Below are 25438 nucleotides of genomic sequence, written 5' to 3' on the forward strand. Positions count from 1 at the left end.
AAAAAAAAGTGGTTGCTTATCGATTTGCAGATCAAATCAAATCAATTTATTGGGGAAGATGAGCCAGTTTGTAAATTGAAAAAAAGTCGAGATGAAATGACAGTTGAATTTTGAATGATGGGAAAATGAAGCTTCAAATTTGATTCATGAAGCAGTTATTCTCAATGGCACTGTTGACTTTGATTAAGGACTTTAACAATTGGCAATGTTGAACAGAGAGTGCCACCTAGAGGAATAAAGAAATACAACAACTGGTTCATGAAGCAATTTTGAAGCTTCATTTTCCTATAAGGCTTATGTTTTTCTTTGCTCTTGTAACAAACTACAAAACAACAGATACAAGACTCAATGACTTCTTTTGCATTTTGTTCACCATTCATATCATAAACGGTGTAATTTTTTTAATTTCCACTCATCAAATCATACTTGACCAACTTCCATGTTAGCATTTCAAATCATCACATTCTTTTCCGTCGTTCTTGAAACATCAGTTTCAAATGTAAAAATGTATCCCAAAAAAAAGTTTTCCTTTTGCGCACTAAGCAAATTGACTAACCTGATAAAAATAGCTCACGTGGTTTCCAGACTTAGGTGACCTCTTCCCAAAAGCTCCTAACTGGCCGGCAAGCAGACTAACCTCGAGGTTAGCCAGGCTGCGGTTACTTTAGGATAAATCGGGAACGCCGAGCAATTAAAGCCTCGCGTTTGTACATCGCGTATTAAAACTGACACATGGAGCGATTCAGTGGAGTTTTTATGCGCCAGTGATCAGGGCCGAGTTGACACGAGCTGACATTCAAACATTTTTGGGGAAGTTCTGGCTTGTCTTACACTCTCCGTTGTAATACATCACGTTAGCTAAATTATACAGTCATACTTTTTACGTCTTTTTACGAAATGCGAAAAATCTTTTTTCTCACTGTCTCGGCATTCCCAGGACGAATCATCAAAGAGGCACACGGGCATTGTTGCCACTTCTTAACAAACATTTCCTTCTGTTTCATTGTTCCACTTCACTGCTGCATCCATCTTCTCCTCCTGCTATGTTTACTTACCGCCATTGCAGCCAGGGACAACTCGGTCGTCTTATTGATCAATGACACGGAACAGGTCGTAGCAGACGGACAACACGGAAACAACGAGTCACATGTTTGTTGGTATTCATGTCGGAGGCTGGAAATTTGTTCCAGACTAATCCAAACAATTTCTCAATGCTTATTTCTTCTACTTCCAGTGACGAGGACAGAATCGGACAACGCCGGGTCAGCTTAGGCCAGGCTGGGCCTTGCTAATCAGCAACCGCATCCAGAGGCCAAGTCCCCCTGGACCTGGATCTTGGATTCCCAACGTCTTTTTCTCTTGAGAACTTCATTTGCCTGTCCATGTCTTGGTGGATCCTCACTGGATGTTGGCAGCAGGATGGATTTGGGTGTTGATCCCACAAGCGTCACCTCCTTGCAGTGCTTGCACCCCCCTTCCTTTAATTGCCCGTTGACCCCCCTGGTCTTCAAAGGAAAGCCCCCCGTCATCTTTCGGGGCTTCCTTGAGCCATCACAAGGGACTTCCAGGAACTGCAGGTTGTCTTTTTGAACCAGGTCACAACACAAGAATGTTATTTGGAGGATGTTCCATTGCCGTTCCTGCTTAGTTGGCTTTTTTATTGGAGGTTGAAGGGTTTGAAACTAGAATCAAGTTCTTCCCGTCAAACCGAGGGGGGAAGAATGTCCGAAAGCAACAACAAAGCGGTGACGTTCGTCGCCCCGGCCCCGCCATCGCCGTCGCTTCAGAACCCCCGCAAGAATGTGAACGGATCGGCCAGTTCGGACACGCATGTGGTGGAGAAGCTGGAGGGGCATCTGGAGGGCCACCCGGAGGTCCAACGGCGGCAGCGGCGGCACACCATGGAGCGAGACTCCAAGACGGCCGAGCACCGGTTCTTTCGTCGGAGTGTCATTTGCGACTCCAACGCGACCGCCTTGGACCTGCCCAGTAAGGGGGCCGCCATCCTCATGTCGCCGACCTTGTTTGCTCCTCAGCCCTCGAGGCCTGGACCCACAGAGATAGATGCCGGGGGGCCTCTCCAGGAACCGTCTCATGAAGGCGCCACCTCTCAGTCTGCGTTAGCGCTTAGCAGAGGATCTGGAGAGGGTCCAATTCAAAATGTAAACAAGGACAGCGTAGCATATGCTAGTCCTACTAGTAGCGGTATCGAACATAGTACAGAACGAGTTGAAGACCCCAGCTCGACAGCATTAGATGTCAACAACAAAACAGGAGACAAACACCACGACGCCACGCAGGAAGTCGCAAAAGACACAAAGGTCAGCAGTCCTTCCGAGGAGAAGGAGCGGGAAACCGAGCTAGCTAAAGCCCGCGCCGAGCAACGGGAGGCCGAGAAGCGAGTGCAGGAGGATATCGAGGAGGCGGAGACCAAAGCGGTCGGGACGTCGCCGGACGGACGCTTCCTGAAATTCGACATCGAGATCGGAAGAGGCTCCTTCAAGACGGTGTACAAGGGACTCGATACGGAGACGACGGTGGAAGTGGCGTGGTGCGAGCTGCAGGTATGACCTCACTCTCATGACGTCTTTTCAAAAAATCTTTGTTTTCCACCATCTTGCGAGCGTTTGATGACTGACTGTCAGGCTTATTTAGCGTTCAGCGCAGTGCGAAACAGGACGTGGTGGCACGTGAGCCGCCACAGGATGCTCTTGCCGCATTGTTGCGTACTGATGCAACATAGAGGATGTGTCAGGCGGCGGGGCGAGCAAATGTTACCCGTTTCCCGGATGAACTCTGGCGCAAAAGAGAAATTCATTTGGATTTCACCAGTCCCAGCTGGTCAAATGACGTATTGGTTGAAGCGCCGCCAAAGAACTAAACGTACACCCGCAATTAAAATTGGATGGATGTGGAGCCATTCCAAAGAAGGAAATGAACTAAAACTTTGTTGTGGTGTTGAAAGTTCACCCAAGATCAGGTGAGACCCCCCCACCACCAACCTCCTCCCATTCATTGTGTCACAAGATGCTGCTCGCGGCTCCCGCAGTCCCAGCAGCTAAAATCAGCTTGGCCTGATGCGGCACCGCCGCCGCGCGCCTTGGAAACGCCGCTTTGTTTACCAGGAAACAAACATTGAGCCCCCCGGTCGCGCGCCTCATGTGCCGCCGCCGCCGCGCCGGGCAGGTTTTTGTCAACTCCATTTAAAGATGCTTCAATTGTATCGAGTATATCCTGGATTAGTGGTGTGAAAACACTCCATTTAAAGATGATCTATGGCGGGTTATGTAAGAGTGCAAGCCCCCCCACCCCCACGGCAAAGTCGGTCCCTACAGATTCTCGCTACAATTGGCGATGCTGAGCAACTGCTGACATGTGGCCGGAGTAAAGTTACAGACGTGTCGACACGCATGTATGTTCACGCAGGGCAACTGGAGATGTGTGGGAGTTCCCTGATTACATTTGGATAAGGGGCGAAACATGTATTTAGATAAGATTGAATAATGCTTTTTGTTCCTATTTTTTTAACCCAAATATTTTCATACATCCATTATTATTGTCACATTTTAGGGCTAACGCTTTTTTCTACTATTTACTAATTTACCTTATATTATTCATATATTTTTCATTTTGTGCAACTTTTTTGTTGCAATGTTTTTTTTTTCCCTCAAATATAATTTCTTGGTCTAATATTTTTTGCTTTGCTTTACTATTTTTTTTTTTATTTTACTTTTTTTTTGTCATTTTCTATTCTGTTCTGTTCTGTTTCTCTTTTTTTCCATCAAATATTTTAGTAATTTATTTTGGAATATTTTTGGATGATTACGTTGAACAACTGCACCTTGAATTTTTATCAAATCAATATGGAACGCCATGATAGTATTGATAACCTTTATCGTGTTACTCACTTTAAATCGTGAATGTACTCAATATGGTGACAGCGTGCTATTCTGGCCGCCAGAATAATCCATAGATGGCCGGAGATAGTTTGCATAATCCTACGTGAGGAAGATTGCCCAACAGATAGGTGGAGTGCTGAAAGAGCCCACTATCTTATCTTCATGCAGGATCAAAAAAAAAAAAGAAGAGAAGCAGCATTTGTATGCAAAAAAAAGGTTGAAAGTTGGTAGATAAAAAACAGGCGGGGGTCGTCTGCGCTCGCGGTGGGCCCAATGGTGTCACTGGCAATCACACGAAGCATGTCCAGCCTTTTGACGACGTTCGGAGGGGGTTGAGCTCCAATTTAAAAAAAAAAAAAAACAACTGGGGAGAGTAAAGGTTTGTTTGGAGGGAGGGACGTTTGAGGGAGAATGGTAAGGAGGAAGGGTGAAAACAAAGGAAGCAATGGGGGGAGAGAAGAAACTGAAGACCAAAAGGCTGAGTGTGTGGGGGGGGGACCCATGTCTGCATATGTGTGACCTTTAGGCACTCGGAGACCTTGAAATTTGCCTCAACAGCAACACAAGGCGGATTAGTCCCCCTCCTCCTCTGCCACACACACAGAGACTACTATTACTTCCACAGTTTTGGGGAGGGGGGGGGGGGGTTGTGGTACGAGTTGGGGCAATAACGGTCACTAAATCACGGCCCTAAGGTCATCTTTTAGGGAAAATTAGTTTTTTGACTTTTTGGAAGGTTCCGCCACTATAGAGCGCCCCGTTGTCAGCCTCGAGTGTGCGCACGACACACCAAGAAAGCTGGAAGAGCGAGTCAAAATTATTTTGAAGTCCAACTGCAAGCGTGCGTGTCGGCTTTAGAGCGCCTCGTCGCGCGCGGCTTTAATTATTATTTTTTTTTTTTGAAGCCTCGTTTTTTTACGTCGTTTTTTTGAATCACTCAAATTTGGGACGGTTAAAATTGTCCGTGGTGTGTCACAGAAGACTTATTTTCACTTTACATCTTTTTTTTTCCCTCATAAAAGTCGGTTACATAATGAAATGATCACGTATGAAGGCTGGAAGTAGCTTTTGGCGCTTTGGAGATGTTAGTCAAGATTTAATAATGTCATGTCCTCTATTCACACACAATGGATTCTCTGTTGCGCTCGTACAAGCTAGTATCTGTATCGTGTTGATCACTTTTAACCCCCCCCCCCCTTTGAAAAATAACTCATAAAATTCATGTTATTGGCATAAAAAGCAGCCAGTCTGTCTGCAATCTATAACGTCTGGAGAGATGAACTATAGAGCGCATAAAGAAGCGTAATTGTGGCGTCGTATATCTCGGTGAAAGATAAATACGAGTGGGCTCCTTGGGGGGGGGGGGCGGTCAGGCTAAAGGTTCGGATTTCCCTGACAAAACAGTAAGCGGGTTCGATTGATTGACGTAGACATTTTATGACCTAAAGCGCCTATAGACTTGAACTTTCTTTTTTCAAGTGGATTTAAATGTTGGCTATAAATCCTATAGTCTGTTTATTTGAATGATTTGGAATCAAAGTGCCAAAAAAAAATGTAACTCTGTATTCTATATGATTAGAAATTGTAAAGTATTGAACTTGATATTTATCGCCCAACTAAAAACAACAGGGTGGACGATAACAAGATGGACAATGACAGGATGGACATTTAAGGGCAACATTGAGACATTAGCAATGTGATTCAGTTAGCAAATAGATTTTGAATTCCTCCTTTTTATTTGATCTTATCGATGACTAACTATGACAGAGTGGATATTAAGGGAGGGGGGGGGGGGGGGGGGGGGGACGTTTATTTCAGGGATTACGGTAAAAGCGGAGCAATGATGAGTTTTTCAGGTTAACACTCAGCGTGCAGCAATTCCTTAATAGCTCCTTAAACCACATTCCAACAGATTGATCACCGACGCATAAAAACACCGACGGCAACACGTGTTACCGTGATAGCTGCTGGATTTACGAGCGGCGTTCCGCAGCCAACGACGCCGATATGCGAGATCTCACAAAAAAAAAAAAAAAAAAAAAGAAAAGAATCAGCCAGGAACTCTTTGTTATTCTTGCCTCAAAGAACCCAAAGCATTCCTTAAGCATTAATTGGCCGTCCGGATACAAGTTTCGGGTCGGAATGATTTGGTCATTTGTTCTCAACACTGGAGTTTGGTTTTCCGGCGTTTCGCCATCACCTTTCTGTGACTTTCTATCGCAACCGGCTGTGAGTAACAAAAAGGAAGGCACTGCAGCTGATGCTTCCTCATATGCAAACCAGCATTCTGTGTTCTTCCTGTAGTGCACCGTGGCGAGGTCAGGCCGTTCCGCCTTGGAGAATGACATCAGTGTCGATTCCACTACTTAAAGTTGAGAGATAAAAAATGTCTTTGTGAGCTCCAGTTAGCAAACTTGGCTAATGCGTTCGATAATGATGAGGATTTGAAATGAGGTTGTGTTGCCCAGTTCCCGGATAGACGCGGGCCATCGTGTGTTTGTGTTTTACGAGGTGAAACCGGGGCAGCGAATGCATCAGGCAGATGTTAGATGGCTTGTACAGTGAAACATGATGACAAGGCTCAAGCTCCCCCCCCCCCCCCCTTACTCCCCCCCCCACCCGCGTAAGCTTTGCTCTTTCCAATCAGATTTGTCATTTAGTTCTGCTCATCTCATTATTTCCCTTTTACTCATCTGCTTGTCGCGCCATTTTAATCCACCGCTTACCCCCCCCCCCCCCCAACGTCTTCCTTTGACCAATTTGAATGGTTAAAAAAAAAAAAATAACAGCATCTTACAACCAGCAAAAAAAAAAAAATAATGTAGCTGGTTGTCGAAGGGGGATTTTTCCACGACGCAACAACGAGGCGCTCTAAATCAGCCACGCTGGCGGATTACATGAAAATTTTGGGGCGTGGACGACTTCTTCGCCATGTAAAAAAAAAAATGACTGCGTCTGTAATCGAGCTGCGCCAGTCTAAAAATAAACTGCCGAATCGGCGTAAAATGACACAAGTAGGTGCACATCCCAGGCTGTTTAGTTCGAGTGTTTCTATTTTGTCTTTGCAACTTTTGTCCCATTCTTGTGTGTTTTTGGAATTTAGGTTGTCCCTCCCAGATTCCCCACATTCCTCTGATAAGATGTCATTGAAGAGCTAGGGGGGCGGGGGTCACATACTATTGTGTCCACCTCATTATTTTGCGGGCATCGGCGCTTGAGGAAATGAATGGGAAATCAATTTGGCCTTTGACTCACTAGCGCCCCCTTAGAGAAACAACACCGTCCATCGCGTTCGACAGCTGCCATTGTTACCGTCAGCCTTCGCTTATTTATAACGGGATAGCAGAGTAAATTACAGGAGTTTATTAAGTGGATCGAAAATAGATCAAATATTGTGTTGCGTATCGGCTCATCGTGTCGCCAGCCTCCACTTTGTTTCTGAGACAGAGACGGGACAAAGAGATCCTTCCTCGCGTCTGTCCTAAAAATAGCATCGCAGCGTTGGAATGGCATCTGCTGAGATGTTACCTAAGCCAAATGGGTTAAAGTAAAGCGCACACAATGACACCAACCGATATGTAGCACTTCTAAAAAAATTGCAGTTCAAATTTATGAATCTGAGTAAAACCACTCACTCTGTGAAATGGGAAGTTCCCGGGACAGATTAGTAGGAGTCAATCCCTCAGAAAAGCGTGACGTAATCGGCAGCGCGCGAGGTCACGAGGCGCGCGCGACCCCCGGTGTCGTTTTGAACTTGAACGACGGGAGGCGACAGGGTGGAAAGTCCCAGTCTGTTTTCTTCCATGCGACAAAACAGCTGCGTGATTTGCGGCCCCGATCGTCACGATCAACCTCATCGGTCGGCTTTTCTTTGGATTTCATGCGCCGCGTGTTCGATAACGGGCCTTACCGCTTTGGCGGTGGACTTATCAGAGAAATTAGCGTTCCTCGATGATAAGACGGGAAGTACCAATAGAGCTTATCTCGCAATGAACCGGTTCCAATCTCGATTGTAAATATTAGAAAAAAGTCATTTATTTCTGCTCAACGCAACATTTGCGTCATACGTGTAGCTTGACGGCTAATAAGATGTTGAAACGAATCTTTGACGTCTATTGTCGTCAATGGCAGTGAACGAGTTAAAAGTCTACTTTGTGGAAATCGACCTCTTATTGTCGACAATTGTTAATTCCGGCCTAAAAATGTCAATCCAAATAATCCTGCAGCCATTTTGGATTCCAAAAGGGGTCGCTTGTGTTTGTTTACCACTCTTCATCCTTTTTGTCGCCGGGTGATGAACGGCTCAACCCCTGTCGCCCTGTCGTTGACCCGCTCCGAGGGGAGGAGGGGGGGGGGGGGGGGGGGCAGCGCCAAATGTGCAGGGACTAAAACAGCAGGAGGAGCAAGTGTGGAAATAAAATCGACATTAAAGTCAGACATGAATCGGGTTGAGAGTCTGTGGCTTTTTTTTTATGAGCATTTGCGTGCTGATTTGAAAGCCTTGCTTCCATTCCAACCGCATGAATATTTGATCGGGAATACTTCCCATGCTGAGTTTGCACGTGCAGATTCCAGATAGTAAAATGACACAATCAAGCACATTGGTTGTGGATTTATTTAAAAAAAAAAAAAAAGGACATGCAAAATAGAATCTATTTTGGAATTAGTTCACCATTTGCATTTGATTAAAAAAAAAAAAGACATTAGTGAGATGCAATGGAGGTGGAATTCGCCTGGATGGACTTTAGATCCCCTGTGGTCTGAAGCTTGGCCCATTCAACAACCTGAGCACTTTAGGAACTGTCTAACCCCCCCCCCCCCCCCCCCTCCTCTTTTTGTGCTCCATTTCCAGATGCTGTCCAACACCCTTGGGGGGGGAAATGTTTCACAAGACAGCTCACATATTCTTCCATTGTAGTTTTGAATGGCACAGCAATTTCTGCTTGTTTCATTCTATAGAAAAGTTCCTATATACACACAGGCGGCGCTAGGATTTTATTTCTTAAGGGGGGGCCACGGGGCCAAGGATATATCATGTACCCGCAAAACATTATTTTTTTATTTTGTGATTACGTCACGGTACGTTGCACAGAAGAGCGATAATTTACACATCGTGAGCAAAAGTATTGGGTCGTCGTAGCTACAGGAATGTACAGTACATCTCCTTTTAATCCGCCCAAAATATCCAAAGTCATTTTTTTTTAAGGGAAAGTCTTTGTCGAGTACCCGACATGTAAATACACGCAAAACGTAAAGCAAGATATCATTTTGTAAAAACACAACGCCTTTGCAATTTGTGTCATACAACACCGCCATTTTGTAAGCCCGCCCGGGCTATTAGGCTGTCAGCACATCACGCAAATGCAAAAGATAATTTAATAAACGTCGTCAGTCGCGGCGCGATGAAATCTCTCGAAACAAACTGGACCGACTGGAGTCGAAAGCTATGCGTTGTATTTATTGTTGTGGATTTTTGGCAGCTGTCTTGTTTTTTATTGGGGTGGGGGGGCATTCCACGGAATAGCTGGCAGAAGTGTGGGGTATTATTAAGGTGGCATGTCCTCAACAAAGAGCCGTGAGCCAACAGCAGCTCAGAACTGCTGACATTTCTTTACAGGATTGAAGCTTAAATGTGAGAAGGTGGTTTTTTTTTTTCTTCTTTTTCTCGAAATCCTGCTTGCTCTGCTGTAGAGGGCAATGTCCTTAATTAGCCCAAACATTAGCAGCGTTTCAGCTCACTAGCTTGGATCGGATGAAAGGGATGATTAAAAAGAAAAAAAAAAACAAGGCCGTGCTTGAGAACTACCATAAATCGCCATGAATGTGAATATTGAACAAGAGCCAAAAGTGGAATTTGTCTTTGGGCTTTAAATGACTGCTAGCTTTGTGGCTAAGGCTAGCATATCTTATGCGCTTATTAGGAAGTTCAGCTTATTTCAACAATGTAAATAAGTCATTTAAATGAAATTATTTTGCATAAACCTAACAGTATTTTTACAAATGCGACATCATAGCCCTGTTAGCTAAAGTGATTTTGGTTGCTAGCAACAATATGTGCTAGCAATCGTTAGCAACACTCAATGGGATTTTTTTTTTTTTGTCTCTGCTGTCATTCTGCTCGCAGCTCTCTTTGCTCTTCCGAGGTTCATTCTTTTCTCTGTACTTCTAAAAATAGCCATCCCGTGGGCTGAAGGTGTAAGCGGCAGCGAGAGTGTCACATGATTCATATTTTCAGCTTTTGGGTTTTAATTTAGATTTTTGACATGCGGGGACCCGAAAACACCCGCGGACATTTTCCAGCCATGCAGATATTAATAAATGGAAGTCGACTGCAAATAAACAAGTGTGCAAAAAACACATAAGCGTTGAACCTAGCATTCAAGTTGAAATATATGTCAAGTCATTTTTGTCCATGACACACACTGACATTCTTAGAAAGACACAAGACACATTGAGGGGTCATTTTCTGGGTCAACTTCTGAGTCACTTTAGGGGGGCGGGGGGCAACTTCCCAAGAATATTCCATCCAATTTGTGTGTGTATATGTGTGTTTACAAATCAGGTAATGTGGGGACCAATATGTAAAATTGCAAGTTATTTTGAAATATCTCATTTTTGGAGGTCATCCAAGGTCAAATCATAGAGTATGCCTCTTTATTCTGGCACAGCAATTCCCGTACAACATCATTTTCATGTTTGATATCGCGTAATAAGTCGGAGAAAAAGCACGGGCGATTGCGTGAGTTATTTTGCTCAAACAAAAGAAGGGCTCAAAGTGGAATTCCAAACATAAGTGTTTATACTCACTGATGCTGCCGTGTGTGTGTGTGTGTGTGTGTGTGTGTGTGTGTGTGTGTGTGTGTGTGTGTGTTGGCACGATCCGGCGTGTAGACAGGTGCGCCCCCGATCCTTCTTTTCTTCCCTCACAAGCAACTTTGCACCTGAATAAATCCGACTTAGCTGTCAATAGTCGACGTGCACCATTAGCAACGAGTATACACATACATTATTATTATTCCTTATTTTTACGTCAGGCTGGATGAGAAGATAATAATAATAAAGCTGCTCCAGTTTTCCTTTCCCTGACATAATGGCCCATTCTTCATTGTAAGGATATTTTAAGCGGGTATTAATACAAAACGCTATTGTTCGCTTCGTCTCCTTCTGTCCTTTGCGCTAAAGAGAAACCTGCGGGCCGCTCCCGTGGTTCGAATGCCCACATGGCGCTCGACTATTGTAAAGTTAATCGTAGTCGGGTGTACTTTGGGATTAATTAGAGCTTGTCTCTTTTGAGGCGACAGTTATTGTAATTATCCACCGAATGTCTGCTAACTATTAAATCAAAGTCAGGCAGCTGAAATAACAAGTTTCAGGCTTGAGTCACTTTTTTTTATTTTTAAAGATTCCAAAGCCAATTGAGTTGTAGATTGAGAGTAAAGAGGATTTACTCCCTAAAAAAAAAAAAAAAAATTGTTTGTTACCCCCTTAGGGTTCTTGCATAACAACCATTTCGCTCAACAAAGGCTGTGTTTGCTTTTTATTTTTTTGAGGTGACGTAAGTTCGACACTGACTCATTGTGACATTGACATCTTTGTCTCTCCGCCGCAGCAACCTGACCCACTCTGTGTGTGTCTTTGTGGGTTATTGCATCACTCCACCGTATATGTTTTGCTACTCTTAACGCATTAAGTTGTAACCTCACGAGTTGTGCGATTAATCGAAACTCAATTACAGTTCCGATGATTACATTCCACGATTACCAAATTGGCATCATCGGAAAAAAAAAAAACGATTATTAATATGTATTAATAGCCAATAGATATTTTTTGTTGATACAAGGACGCTTATTCTTGAATTTATACAGTATTTTTGCATTGTTATAAAAAAAAAAGTTTGGTCCATTAATGATCTTACATAATGATTGTTTCAAATAAATTAGTCTTAATATTTATTTATATTTTACATTTTTATATTATATATTCTTTTGTCTCGTACCAAAAAAATAAACAATCGTTCGACAAATCGTGATGTCAATTATCGGCAAAAAAATCACGAGTCATATTTTTTTCAAATAAATATGTCTTAATACTTATTTATATTTTATTATATATTTTTTTGTTTTGTACCCAAAAATAAACAATCGTTTGACTCATCGTGATTTCAATTATCGGCAAAAAAAATAAATAAAAATCACGATTGATATTTTAATTCCATAATCGAGCAGCACTATGTGGAACATTTGCCCCGTGTGTCATCCGAGCAGGAAAGACGACCCTGGGCATGTTTTGCCCATTTCCTCAGCCCGCAATTTCACATCCGTCCGTCCGTCCGCCTTCGCGTGGTTTTCAACACCATTTGCTGCAACCGCCCTAACGTCATAGCGTTTGCTCAAAGAGCCCTTTCATCTGGATCACGTTAACCTATAATCAACCCGTTAGTCATCGAAAAGAGAGTGACTTCACTTTGCGGCGCTCGGCCCGTATCAGTAGCTCGTATCTGTTTAACGTCTCGGCTTTCGCCTGAATCGGTTCCTCTCCTGCCGCTAATCAGTCACCGCACCAATGCCCCCCCCCCCCATCTGCAATGGAGGAAACGGGCATCTAATGAGGGTCAAGGTGATATAGTATCGCCGTGGAAAGTAGCTTACGTAATAATGGTTTGTTGTGAACCTTACACAAAAACTGGAAGCCTTGGTGGAGGTCAGCACAGTTCCTCAATTTTATTTCCCATTCCAATAAAACTCTGTCATCCTCTTCCACTTATCTCTTTCCGCTCTATCCGTAAACATGGCCGCCGATTAATAAACGTGAATAAAAGGTGAGCTCTGCTATTATTATCGTTCGTCTTGATTCTCCGCCACGGCGAGCTGATGAAAGCGAAATCCGAGACGCGCTAAAGTTTAACTTGGGCGTGAAAAGCGCAGGGCCCACCATGTTTAACGGCGTGCAAAAGGATCCTCCTGCCAGATTATGTAATGGTTTTATCTGGAACGGCCCCGCTCGCTTATTTTCTCCTAACCCTCGCGTTAGATCATCCGAGATTGAAATTACACACCGAGGGTTTCAAGGTCACACAGGATGTCAAATATTTCTTGTATATGAAGGTCTTGTTGTCGGATCTACTCGAGCAACCCCGGCATTTCTGGCCCTCGCCGTTTTTGGAAACGCCGACAGAAGAAGAGCGCTGAATGGATCATGTGCAGCCACGCGGCTCGCTGCTTTATGACGTGCGAACACGGCGGCCCGGCCATCTCGCGCTATACTTAGACGACAAACTTTTTCCACCCTGTGGGGCTACAAAGGTCCATCAAGGCAGGCTTGAAGGAGTTTGGTGTGGGGAAAAAAAAATGTTGCACAAAGTTATAAATTGAATTTGAATTATAAAAATTGACTTACATTTTGTGGCTTTAACGGGTGCGGTGAGTGACATGGGTGTCGAGAGCTTTTTAGCGATCCTATTATTTGGGAAATTCAATTCATCGTTTCAGCACTATAGTGTAAATTGGTTCAATTGAATTGCGTGTTTAATGACAGATTAAAAATTCTAATAAATTAAATCCTGTTTCTAGACATGGCGATTTAGCTGCCCGTTTCCTTTACACGATTTAATTGGATGGCTGCTTCCTGCATGTGGAACAAAAGAGCTCCTTGTTGGTTGCTCATTTTATTTTATTCTATTTTTTAAAAGCCCAGAATTAACACTTTGTTTGGATATTTAAGTAGTTTGCCAGTTGAGGATTATTGCTCCTTGGATTGTGATAATGCTGCACCTAATGCCAACAATTTCTGGATTACAAGAAATTTTTGGGTTGCTGCCATATTTTTTTATTTTTATCCTTGTTTGTATTCTACAGCCAAGCGAAGGCCAAAGAAACAATGAGTGTCAGGCCGCAATGGCACCTATTGTTGAGGACATAAGCGTCGTTATTGAAACTAAACCCATCCTGACAATGTGTTGTAACTTATTTTTGGCCTTCATTTAATTTTTATTTTTTTGGTCACATTTTAAGGAAGAGGAGGTGCCGCACGAAACGCAACGAAGCTCGGAAACGCTTCTCGCCTGGCCACATTTTCAACGGGCGAGACTCCTTATTCGGCCGCAACTAGGTCAGATTTCAGTTGGACACATGGCCCTGGTTACTGCAATATGTAGAGTGGTGACTGAAGGGAAACCGAAAACCACCTAAGTCGGAGGAAGGAATGATAGAGGAGGAAGGGGGGTGGGGGGGGCATTGCAGGAGAGTGGAAAGAGAAACACAAAGGGGAAGAGAGAGTGGACAAAAAGATGGAGCAAACACATTTGGAATATAGCAGCAGGCCGCCAACAAGTCAACTCAAATCGCTATGTTTGCCTTCGGGCTTTAGCACCCGCACCTAAAATGTTTTTGAAGGTCCTCACTGTGCATATTATGAGAGCCCAGTCTAAGCCCCGCCCCTTCACACTTACTGGAAGTCATTCATCCCCCCCCTTTCAATCACTCTTATTCACAACAGATGCTCCCCCCCACCCTCTTTGACACACTAGTGGGGGGGGGGCCTAAACCATAACCGCTTGAAATTCGGGTCGGAATGCATGCAGGTCGAGGAGGGAAAAATCAAATCGGGTCGGATTTTTGCTGAGCCTGATTTGGATGTTGTACACGAGTTGCATCATTGGCGCTCCAAAAGTTGTTTTGCGGTGACTCAAGTTACCATGGCACTGATTTGAAAAGTAAATATGATGCACCCTCCGTTTGCTTCCATAAAAACACTCGCTCGTCTCATAAATTAACCGCCGTCTGGAAAGTGGCTTGTTCTCAGGTTAACGCCATCATAGGAGACGGATCATAAAGTATCAACTCCTGTAAACAATCATGAGTCCCATGTTATATAAATGACTGTTAAATCATTGAACGCTAAAAAAAAAAAAACACCTTCACTTGAGGCCCAATAATAGTATTAGGTTAATACGCTTGCTAATAGCATTAGCTCGGAGGGGAATTCCAGTTTATTGATACTATTTTGCGACCTACATATTGAATCCGAAGCGCCGCGTAGCAATTTTCAGCTTTACCGACACGCTGGTGACTGGACTGGGTGGCCGGCGGCCTTTTCCCCGCTTGGGCGTCCGTTTCTACGCTCCCTCATGTACAAATAGTTCGGCCGACTCGGACTTGACGCCCGGGAGAACATAGAGTTCTGCGGAGGAGTGTTGTGTGAGTGGCAGATAAGAAAAAACAGATGTGAACGTGCTGGGCCCGACACGTCGAGGTGCACGTCGGTACGCCTGTGACGAGGAGGAAGAGCGAGAGGGTATTTTTGAATCTGACAAACTCGAGTCTCATGATGTTTTGAAGCTCTGAGCAGAAGAGACGGCAAAAACAACTAAACACCCAACAACACTGCTAGTGTTCTGGAAATTGAATTAGTAAATAAAAAAAAATAAAAAATTCTCACAGGATGATATCATCTCTTAACCTGAACATTATTCGCTTTGTGTAGAAAACGCCACCGCCGATTAATCGATTATAAAGACTCTTCTGCACATGCTCACACCCGTGAGAGAGCGAGAGAAGCAATCTTCCACTATCCCGAGGGAGGCGTCATACAGTAATATGCATGGTCAGGCGGCTTTTCTTTTTTTTTTTTTTTTTTTAAAGTGCTGCTGGGAAAATGGAATGTTAACTTCCAGGCAGTCAGGTGACCTCGCAGCACTTGTCATGTGATCACTGGGGTCAGGAGATGGAAGTTTGTTTGTCAGTTGTTAATAGACAGTGAAATGCATGGTGCACACTGCAGGTAGAAACCACAATGTTCTCATACACTGCTTGAGAAAAATATGGAGAAAACATTCGCGGTAATAAGCACTTTGAGATTTGGTGTCAAATGTAAAGTGTGTGATAAATGGTATTTATTTTTTGATGAATTATTATGATTATTTCTTTTTTTAATATGTATTTATTTATTTATTTTACAAATTATTATTACTTATTTATTATTATAAAAACATAAGCATTTGATCTAATTTTTTTACTTGGTAAGATAAAAATGTTTTTTTTAATTTAAAATAATTTTTTTTAAATGTCATTTTGTCTTGTTTTCTAAATCCCTTAACCCATAATTTGTCTGGTGAGTGACGTGGGTGTCAGCAAACGCAAAATGACTAGCAGTCCAGCTCATCAATAAGTAAACACATTCTTTGACGCACATTCGTGCACCAACGAACACGCGTCCTTCGAGGCATTTTGCATTTTATGAGGTCATTTGGGAGAAGCTGAAATGCTCGTTGTAATGTGTTAGACAACTCAGGATCCTGGACCATGAGCTGTAATTACCGTATTTTCCGAACTATAAGGCGCACTTAAAATCCTTTAATTTTCTCATAAATTGACAATGTGCCTCTGGAAGTTGCATCAAGTTTGACTTCTTTATTTCTCCTAAATATGCATTAATATGTTTTACAAGTTGCTCAAGATACAGTAGTAGTCTATTTCCGATAAAAGCAGAAAAGATCAAACTATATTTGATTGCTGCGCTGCCTTTGATTCCGACTTGAAAGTCCTCGAGAGTGAGCAGCTGCCTTTCAGTGTGTTTTTGTAGCATGACACCGTCATCATCATCACATTTCGATGACCACTTCTCTCCTCGCATCCACTTATCACATCCGTCCACTCCATCCTGCTATCATAATTCCTGTTGTCCTCACACTCTTGTTTCCAGGACCGGAAACTGTCCAAGTCCGAACGGCAGCGCTTCAAGGAGGAGGCCGGGATGCTAAAGGGCCTCCAGCATCCCAACATTGTCCGCTTCTACGACTCATGGGAAGGGCCGTGCAAGGGCAAGAAGTGCATCGTGCTGGTCACAGAGCTCATGACTTCGGGCACGCTTAAAACGTGAGTATGGTAATAGGAACCGAGACTATTTTTAGAATAAACCTTGAGGCTAACTAGTACCCGCTAGCACATTTGTTTGGGTTTATTAGTAATCACACAAAAAAAAAGGCTACATAATGTTAGGCATAAAACCGTCGCATCTGTTCGGCTGCAAAAAAAAAAAAAAGAAAATCGATGTCTGCGGTCGTCATTGTCCACGCGTCGAACACGTGATAGGTCTACAGAAGAACCATTCAATGCGATTTCACAATCAAAGGCAAAATGAGGAGCGGGCGGGTTGGGCAAGCGCCGTGGTGCATGGTGGGACACGGTCCCACCTGCCAGATGCTGCTTCTGCTGCAGATTCCTCTCATTCCTATCAACCGGATAGGCAGGGAGCAAACGAAGCGTGCCGAGGGGGACAACGTGACGACGTGACGCATGGATGAGCACGGTGACAGTTACAGTTCAGCCAGGGTGCAAGAGCGGAACCATCGAAAGAGGCACGAAAACATCGTTTTACGATAGGGAAGAGGTTATCGTCAACTTGTGTCACTGACACGAAAAATGAGACACCTGTGATTACAGTGACAAGCGTGACAAAGCTTACAAGGGCTATAGTGCCCTCTACTGTACATTGGAGGATTTCCATTCAACCTACGAATCACTTAGTAAAAAAAAAAATTCATATTTAAAAAACGATTAACGGCAATAAAAATTGCTTGCAACATCTCAAATTTTGAAAAGTAAAAAAAAAAAAAAATTGCTATTTTAATTTTAACACATAAAGTGGATGTACAATTCAAATATATTTCAACTGCTGACCAAATTTGGCCCGCGGGCCAAATGTTTGATACCCCCGGTATGGAAGCATCTTAAAACCCCACAGCCAGAGCTTATCATGAAGCAAATATGTCTGGACACTTGGATTACTTTAACATTGTGCAGGACCCAGAGAAGAATGTAAATGTGGATGAAGGGGACCCTCGTGTGCAAAAGTGTTGGGAATGATGACTGATAAGGAGCATGGGAATCTTGACTTCTACATGAGAGCCCTTATCTACGTGTGTGTGACCGTGTGTGTTTTTACGATGTTATGCAGTGGTGCCTTGAAATATTAGTGATAATAGCAAGCAAGAGGAAAATCCATCATTTATGCAAATCGATTTATTTGTATGTTACTGCCACCAGGAGCAGCACAATATACACTGAAGTGAAGCAAAAATGTAGCAAAAACTGTTTAGTTCTTTAGATTCTATGGTAATTATTATAACGTGCAATGATATGTAGTGTGATTAAAAAAAATTGGCGAGGCTGGAACGGATTAACAGCATTTCCATTCATTTCAATGGTGAAAGATTCTTTGAGTGGTTTGAGTCAAGGCAGCTTTGCGTGTACCACACGAGGACATGGGAAATTTTCAAACAGCACTTAACTGACACTGGCTCTCATGAGAGTCAGCACTTTTATCCAATTCGGAATTAACAAGATCAAAGTTTGGTTTCTTGGATTGCGTAAGGGAAAAATTAGATTATTCTGCCGCGTGACAATTTCAAATTAAAGATCCTCTACCTGCATTATATCTAATCTAGAGTGTCCAAATAAATCCCTTTGTATCCAACTAGACTTCAAAACAAACCCCAAAATTCTGCAAACCTAATTTTCTGATGATCCTTATCGCTGAAGTTAGATTTTTTTTTTTTTACAAAGTTTTCCATTTATTCCGCAGCTACCTTAAGCGCTTTAAGGTGATGAAGATCAAGGTTCTGCGTTCGTGGTGCCGGCAGATTCTCAAAGGCCTCCACTTCCTGCACACTAGAGCGCCGCCCATCATTCACCGCGACCTCAAGTGCGACAACATCTTCATCACCGGGCCCACTGGCTCGGTCAAAATCGGCGACCTGGGTTTGGCCACGCTGAAAAGGGCTTCGTTTGCCAAGAGCGTCATAGGTAGGCTCTGATGACCCCCTTGACCCCTTGAACAGCCAAGACTTGTCAGTTGATTCACTAATGTCCTCTTAATTTGAAAAGAAAACTATACTCTTCCTGTCACCAAAGTCTAGCATGAAATGCTACCGCCCCCTAGTGGCAACAAATTCGATTTGTTGATCCCTGCAGAAAAATGGAATTTTCTCATCTGCTGTGGTCAGGTACTCCAGAGTTTATGGCGCCGGAGATGTACGAGGAGAAGTACGACGAATCTGTGGACGTCTACGCTTTCGGGATGTGCATGCTGGAGATGGCCACCTCGGAATACCCTTACTCGGAATGCCAGAACGCCGCCCAGATCTACAGACGGGTCACTAGCGTAAGTGTTTGGATTCATTTCTGATTTAAAAAAAACAAACAAACCGAAGTAAGACAAATTCAATACAAAATACAGTTTTAATTTAAATAGTAATCTAATCACACATCTGCCTAACGTCATTTAAAACAAATAACACAACCAGTTGTGTTATTTTTCCAACACACCCCGGGGGATGCCGTTCTCGTCTCACCCGCTAATCGACACACACACAACCCCGCTTGTCCTGACCAGACGTGTCACCCCGATTAACCTCTTACGTCATCACTAAAAAAGAAGCCACCCCAAAAAAAAAAAAAAAAAAATTCAATTTGCCAGGAAGTAATGATGTTATCCACTTTATGTTAAAACCTAGCACCAGCGCCGTTTTGTTTTGGGGACAAAAAGTACATCGGCCTAACCGAAATCACCTTATTTTCAAAATTAATCGAGATCGTTAATCCAAAAATGAAAGCCACTGTTACTTTGTAAATTTCACGTCATTGCCTCGTCCTCTAATCCGTACGGAAAAATCGCTCCCTCTTCCCTCTGAGCATTCCTTACCTCCAATCAGCCTCATAAAAGCCCGCTTTCTGCCCCCTTCTCATCTGTCATACCTAATAGCATTACTCCACCCCCCCCCGGTCCCCCTCCCACCTCACATCAGTCCTAATGTTGTTTGGCCCTGGAATCTTACTGTGTGTTTATGGGTGACTGTGAAAGGGAGTGGGGAAAAAAAAAAAAATCAAAAAACAGCCAATGAGAGGAAAGATGGGGAGGTGGCCATTTCATTTGCCGGTAAACACTTGAGACACTTTTTGAGTAAAAGCTAAAGCGTCTCTTGGTACACTCAAGGTAAGTCACTCACCTCAATATTATTTTTTTTTATATATATTTCCTGATTTGGTCCCATTCATCATTTAGTTTGTCAAATATTTCAACAGTCCTAACAAACCGCTTGACTCTAACGCCATTAATTTAAATAACAAGGTCCGCATTCACGTTCACCTGATGAGACTTATAGAAGTCACGCACATCGCATGACTTTGCAAGTAAACATCCCGGAGAATTAATTCACTTTTGTTTTTATCTATGGCGTTGTATGGGAAATGATAGCATCGCTATATTGAGAATTATTTGATTGAGTTTATTTGTTTTGTCACGCAGGGAGTGAAGCCAGGTAGTTTTGACAAGGTGGCCATTCCCGAAGTGAAGGAAATTATCGATGGCTGCATCAGGACGAACAAAGACGAGAGGTGATTTTTTTAATTTTTTCAAGGATTGATAATGTTGTAAATGCCAGTGTGCTTCTTCCTCGGTTGCATTTGTTCAGAAGGAGCTTTCAGAATAACTTAATAGTCGCGTGCCCCCCCCCCCCTCCCCTTCAAGATACGCTATCAAGATCCTGTTAAACCACGCGTTCTTCCAAGAAGACACCGGAGTCAGGGTTGAGCTAGCAGAGGAGGATGACGGGGAAATGATCGCCATCAAACTCTGGCTTAGGATAGAAGATGTCAAGAAGCTCAAAGGTAAGATTTCTTCAAATGAGAAAATTTGATATGAAATATATTTGATCGCCGCTAAGCTAGTCGTCGTTGTATTTCCAGGAAAATACAAAGACAACGAAGCCATCGAGTTCTCTTTCGATCTCAACAAGGACGTTCCCGAAGATGTGGCTCAGGAAATGGTATCAGCTCAAGCGGCTTTGGGGGTTCCGTGAGAGGGAATTACAAATGTCGCCGATGCGTTTAGGTCGAGTCTGGCTATGTGGCCGAGGGCGACCACAAGACCATGGCCAAAGCCATCAAGGACCGCGTCTCGCTGATCCGGAGGAAGCGAGAGCAGAGGCAGCTGGTGCGGGAAGAACAAGCGAGGAGGAAACTTGAGGCGGAACAACAGCAAGAGGCACTCAAAGTATCACATACACAGGTGTGTAGGAAAAAATATGGAGAGAGAGAAAAAAAATATATTTATATATGTGTGTGTGTGTGTGTGTGTGTGTGTGTGTGTGTGTGTGTGTGTGTGTGTGTGTGTGTGTGTGTGTGTGTGTATATATATTATATTATATAATAAATATTATAATAATTATTATTATAATATTATAAATATATAAATTATATTTTATATATATAAATATATATATATATATAAATGTATATAATTATATATATACATTGTATACATTATATACATTATATATATTATATATAAAATTATATATATAAAAAAATATATATATATACATATATATATATATATATGTATATATATATATGTATATAAATAAAATATTCATGTATTTATTTATTTCAAGACATTTCAAACGGCTGTAAACACATTAATTCCATTCATTACCAGTGGTCTCTTTTTTTTTTTTTTTTTTTTGCCAGGCGGAGGTTGAGGAGACAGAGGCGGAGCAACCGCATCACTATCAGCAGCTGGGAATCTTGCACGCAAGTAAGACACACATACACGACACTAATTTGCCGACGCGTGATATTCGGACATTATATTCAATTTGCATTTATCGCAGCCGAAGGAGCCGCCGACAGCGGTCAGGGTTCCTCAATTTTCTCCAGTGACTGCCCCCAGCTGGGTCAGCTGACCATGTCCTATAGCGGCCCGCCGGCAAGTCAGCAGCCTCAGTCCCAGAGTCCCTACTCCACCGCACCTATAGGTGGCGCTGCCCAACAGCAGCACCCGGTTTACGCTCAGCCAGCGCAACCAGTGGTGAGTAACGTTTAGCTGTCTTACCTCATGCGTTGTCGCGTGCTATGTTTGGAGTGGGATCACGATTGAAGTGCCTGCGAGTGGGATTGCGGTTTGAAGCCCAGCGTGTTTTTTATTTTTTATTTTATCAGTCACGAAAGGACGAGCAGAAGATTTTAAACTCCTGGTCGTCTCGCATTTTATATCTTCTTTCCTTCATCCAGCCTCCTTGTTTTATATTATAGGCTGATTTTGTTGGCCAACGTGATTTCATCTTTTATTTTTACGATTTAAATGTCACATTTATCATGTTTTGTTTTGTTTTTTTTGTCCTGTTTTCATTCACAATGTTTTTGTTGACACTGCCAGACCCACCGACTATTTTCTTCCCTTCCCCCTAAAAAATGCCCATTGTTGTCGGGCAGAATGCTCGCAGCATTACTTTTGAGGAATTAGGAAACAAAATATTGTTGTTTATTTATCTACATTTCATCTTGTAGCCTTTTTTTAAATTTAAATTCTGGCTGATTTTTGTTCAATTTCTTGCCATTTATTTTGTTGCTGTTGTCTTTGCGTCTTGTGTTTCTTCCCTCTTTTCGTTTCTCACCCCCTCCCCTGCCGTCCCGCAGCCTGCGTCCCGCCGCCGTCGATGCCGTAGCATGTCCGTTTGCGTCCCCCCCACCTCCTACTCCCTCACCCCCGCCCCCCCGGCGCCGCGCCCCAAGCGGCCCTCCACCCCTCCGCCAGACCTCTCGTCCTCCCTCGCCGGCGCCTCCCCTCGCTCGACCGAGAGAGACACGTTCGCCGTGCGCCTCTCCGAAGCCTTGGAGACGGTGCTTCCTCTTCACTCCGCCCCCTCGCTGCCCCGGGCAAGGCAACGAAGGGCCAGCCTGCCCGCCCTCTTCTCCAGCCCCGTAGGTTCAAAGCTCTTTGGTCCCGTTGCGCCACGTCTTGGTGGCGAGAAGCAGAGAGTTTGCTCGAAAGAGATAACGAGGCATCATGTGCCACAACGTCTCCTTTTGTTGCCTCTCTTCTTCTGGATTGTGTTAACTTCAGCGAGTACGCACTCAACTTTTGAGTCGATACCAAGTACCGATACCACTAGTACTTCATAAAATAAAAAATGCCAGATCATTTTAAAGGAAGACAATATTTCCCAACATATAATTTTTCTTTACAATTATATGGCACTTCTCTATCCTAATTTCTACTTCCTAATAGTAAAGCAACCACTAGAGGGCAGTACAGCAAGTAGCGATACCTTGAAATAAGGCTGTTTTTGGGTAGCGATACCGAAATTTGCCGTCGGTATAAGCCTAGCCCAAATTTTCTGCGTCAAGATACATCAGCTGATTAATTTGGAGTGAATTTTTCACCTCCCAGCATTACTCCTTCCTGTCCTCATATTTTATCTATATTTCATGCTCGTCCTTCGCTTATTCTCTTTTTTTTTTTTCTATGCTAACCACATCATTTGGTTTCCGGGGGCTGTGTTGTTCAGAAACAATACTCTTTGTTGTTTCTTTTTCTGTCATTCCTAAACCCGCTGTATCTCATTGTCGCAGCAGCATTCAATGGCGCACCCCTACAGTGGCGGAGCGAGCGCAGGAGGAGGAACAGGGGGGAGCGCCGCTCACCCTACACTGCCAGACCCACCGACTATTTTCTTCCCTTCCATCCCCGAACGCCCCGTTTCCTTCTCGCCTCCTCCCACCGGCCCCCCCAAGGCTTATAACACGCAGAGACGCAAGAGCACGTCGATCCTCGAGGCTCACACCCGCCACTTTCAGCCGGCGTACCCTCGATACGGGAGCAGCCTGCACCCCTTCGCCGGCATGGAGGGTGTGGACCCGCCCTCTCTCTACATGGTCAATCCAGGTTTCGCCACAACCGCTCAGAGACTCGGAGTCGGGGAGCATTTGCATCTGGCGGGGCACTCGGAACCGTCGTTCTACGGCTACAAGGACATGAGGGCGGAACACGAAGAAGTGGTGAGGAGGCTGAGTTTGAACCAAGCCGCCTTACTGGACCATTACGAAGCCATGGCGTACGGCGGCTACCCGATGACCGCGCACCAGCTCGGCCTTTTGAGTTTCCACCAACAAAGGCAAGCGGCTGCCGCAGCTGCCGGTTTAGCCTATGATTCCGGTCCTCAGCCGGGTTTCTTGCACCCTCACATCATGCAAAGACTAAGCGCGCACAGTCCGGTACCTCCGCCGGTACCTTCTATGAGTCAATCCGCCGGTTGCCCTGTTTCCTGTTCATCTACCGACACGCAGCACCACGCGTCATCTTCCGCCTACCCGATGTCGGCTCCGCCAACCATGCCCGATGCGGCGCCATCTACGGGTAGTGTCTTCGACTACCATTTAGCCGCCGCCGCTGCCGCCGCCGCCAGCGACCCGAGTCTCCTGGCGTCGAGACTGTACCGAGCCCGGAGAAGCTCCATGGATCTCCCGTTGGAGGAAAACACCCCAACAGGATCCGGCGGCTCGGGTTCGTTCCTTCGACTCCAGCCGGTAACAGAGGAGATGTATTCCTACGTCAGTCCGGAGCTTCCTTTACCACCGGGAAGTCTCTTCCTCCATCACGCGGGCCTAAGCGTAAAAGACCGAAGCCCAGAACCTTCCAGCGACTCCCTCCCATCCTCCGATGCCGGAGAATTCCAATCGCCTCCTCCTTCGTCCTGCCATTTCGATTCCTCGGCCGCTCGATCCATCCCGCACTCGTCTTCGGCTGTATTCTGCGATTCCACAGAAACCCAAGCGCATCCGCCGTCCATGCAGAGTTTTCTCCCTCCCACCCCGGCTTCCGACCTCGGCGCACCGGCGGCCCAGCCGGAGTCACTCATTCCAAGTGCGTGGGCCCACCACGGAGGGGTGGTCCCCTCCCAGCCCGACATGACGTACCATGAGTCATTGCTGGCCTTGCAGGCCAATAACCCCGCACTGGTACTGAGTTCACCTTTTCAACGTTCAAGTCTAAAGCCATGGGTCCAATTATATTATTGCAGCGTATTTTTTCAAAATTGTAAGGCCCACTAGATCTATTTTTGGAAATATCCATATAAGGCGCACGGTATACCAGGTTATAAGTGCATCATCTATTTTTTTGACAAAATTAAAGGATTTTAAGCGCGTCTTATATTCCGAAAAATACGGTACTCTTTAGTATCGGTACACCGTGCAACACTATTTCAAATTCCAACTTCTCAAAAAAGACTTGATACATTTTGTAACTTAAACAAATGACTGATGCGGTAATTTGACCCATGAGCAATTCTTGTTGTACCGAACAAAAACCCAAAACCCCTTCGATCATGTAGGAAAAGTTGTCAATTTAACCCCCCTCCAGTCGCTCAGATGCTACAGAGCACATTTCAGATGTACTTTGTGAATGTCTCCCGAAAAGTTACGACAATCAGTTGGGACATTCGTGTTGGCTTGAGATTTGCTCTGTTGTGTACCAGCTTTGTAAGCAACCTAAGCCTCTTTTTCTTTTTTTTTTTTTTGTGTCTTATATGAAGTAAGTAGTATTTTGTCTGTATGTTCATATATGTCCATATATGAAGGCAATGTTGTGTTGTTTGTACAGGTATCCCATTCATTTGGTATACTTGAAAATTACGCATGTACAAATCCAAAGTCGTTTGCTTTAATACAATTTATTTACCGCTTCGTGAGATATGTTAAGTG

General features: G+C 44.1%; 1 protein-coding gene across 3 annotated transcripts in view; it reads left to right on the forward strand.

Annotated features, from left to right (window-relative positions):
• wnk1b (WNK lysine deficient protein kinase 1b) overlaps nucleotides 1-25438 on the forward strand; it is a 39000-nt gene that overhangs the window by 1479 nt on the left and 12083 nt on the right. For 2 of the 3 annotated variants that reach the window (XM_085902481.1, XM_085902482.1), the window contains exons 2-11: nucleotides 1235-2564; nucleotides 16599-16771; nucleotides 18480-18700; nucleotides 18901-19058; nucleotides 20202-20290; nucleotides 20424-20563; nucleotides 20642-20721; nucleotides 20787-20963; nucleotides 21425-21491; nucleotides 21568-21764. In XM_085902481.1, the coding sequence (XP_085758607.1) occupies nucleotides 1722-2564; nucleotides 16599-16771; nucleotides 18480-18700; nucleotides 18901-19058; nucleotides 20202-20290; nucleotides 20424-20563; nucleotides 20642-20721; nucleotides 20787-20963; nucleotides 21425-21491; nucleotides 21568-21764 (2145 nt within the window). In that variant the 5' untranslated portion in view covers nucleotides 1235-1721. Of the gene's footprint in view, nucleotides 1-1234; nucleotides 2565-16598; nucleotides 16772-18479; nucleotides 18701-18900; nucleotides 19059-20201; nucleotides 20291-20423; nucleotides 20564-20641; nucleotides 20722-20786; nucleotides 20964-21424; nucleotides 21492-21567; nucleotides 21765-23308; nucleotides 24695-25438 lie in introns of all 3 variants that reach the window. The other variant, XM_085902483.1, reaches the window with a different exon arrangement.

Source organism: Syngnathus leptorhynchus, chromosome 21 (genome assembly GCF_054491065.1).
Source record: "Syngnathus leptorhynchus isolate UIUO chromosome 21, UIUO_Slep, whole genome shotgun sequence".
NCBI lineage: Eukaryota > Metazoa > Chordata > Actinopteri > Syngnathiformes > Syngnathidae > Syngnathus > Syngnathus leptorhynchus.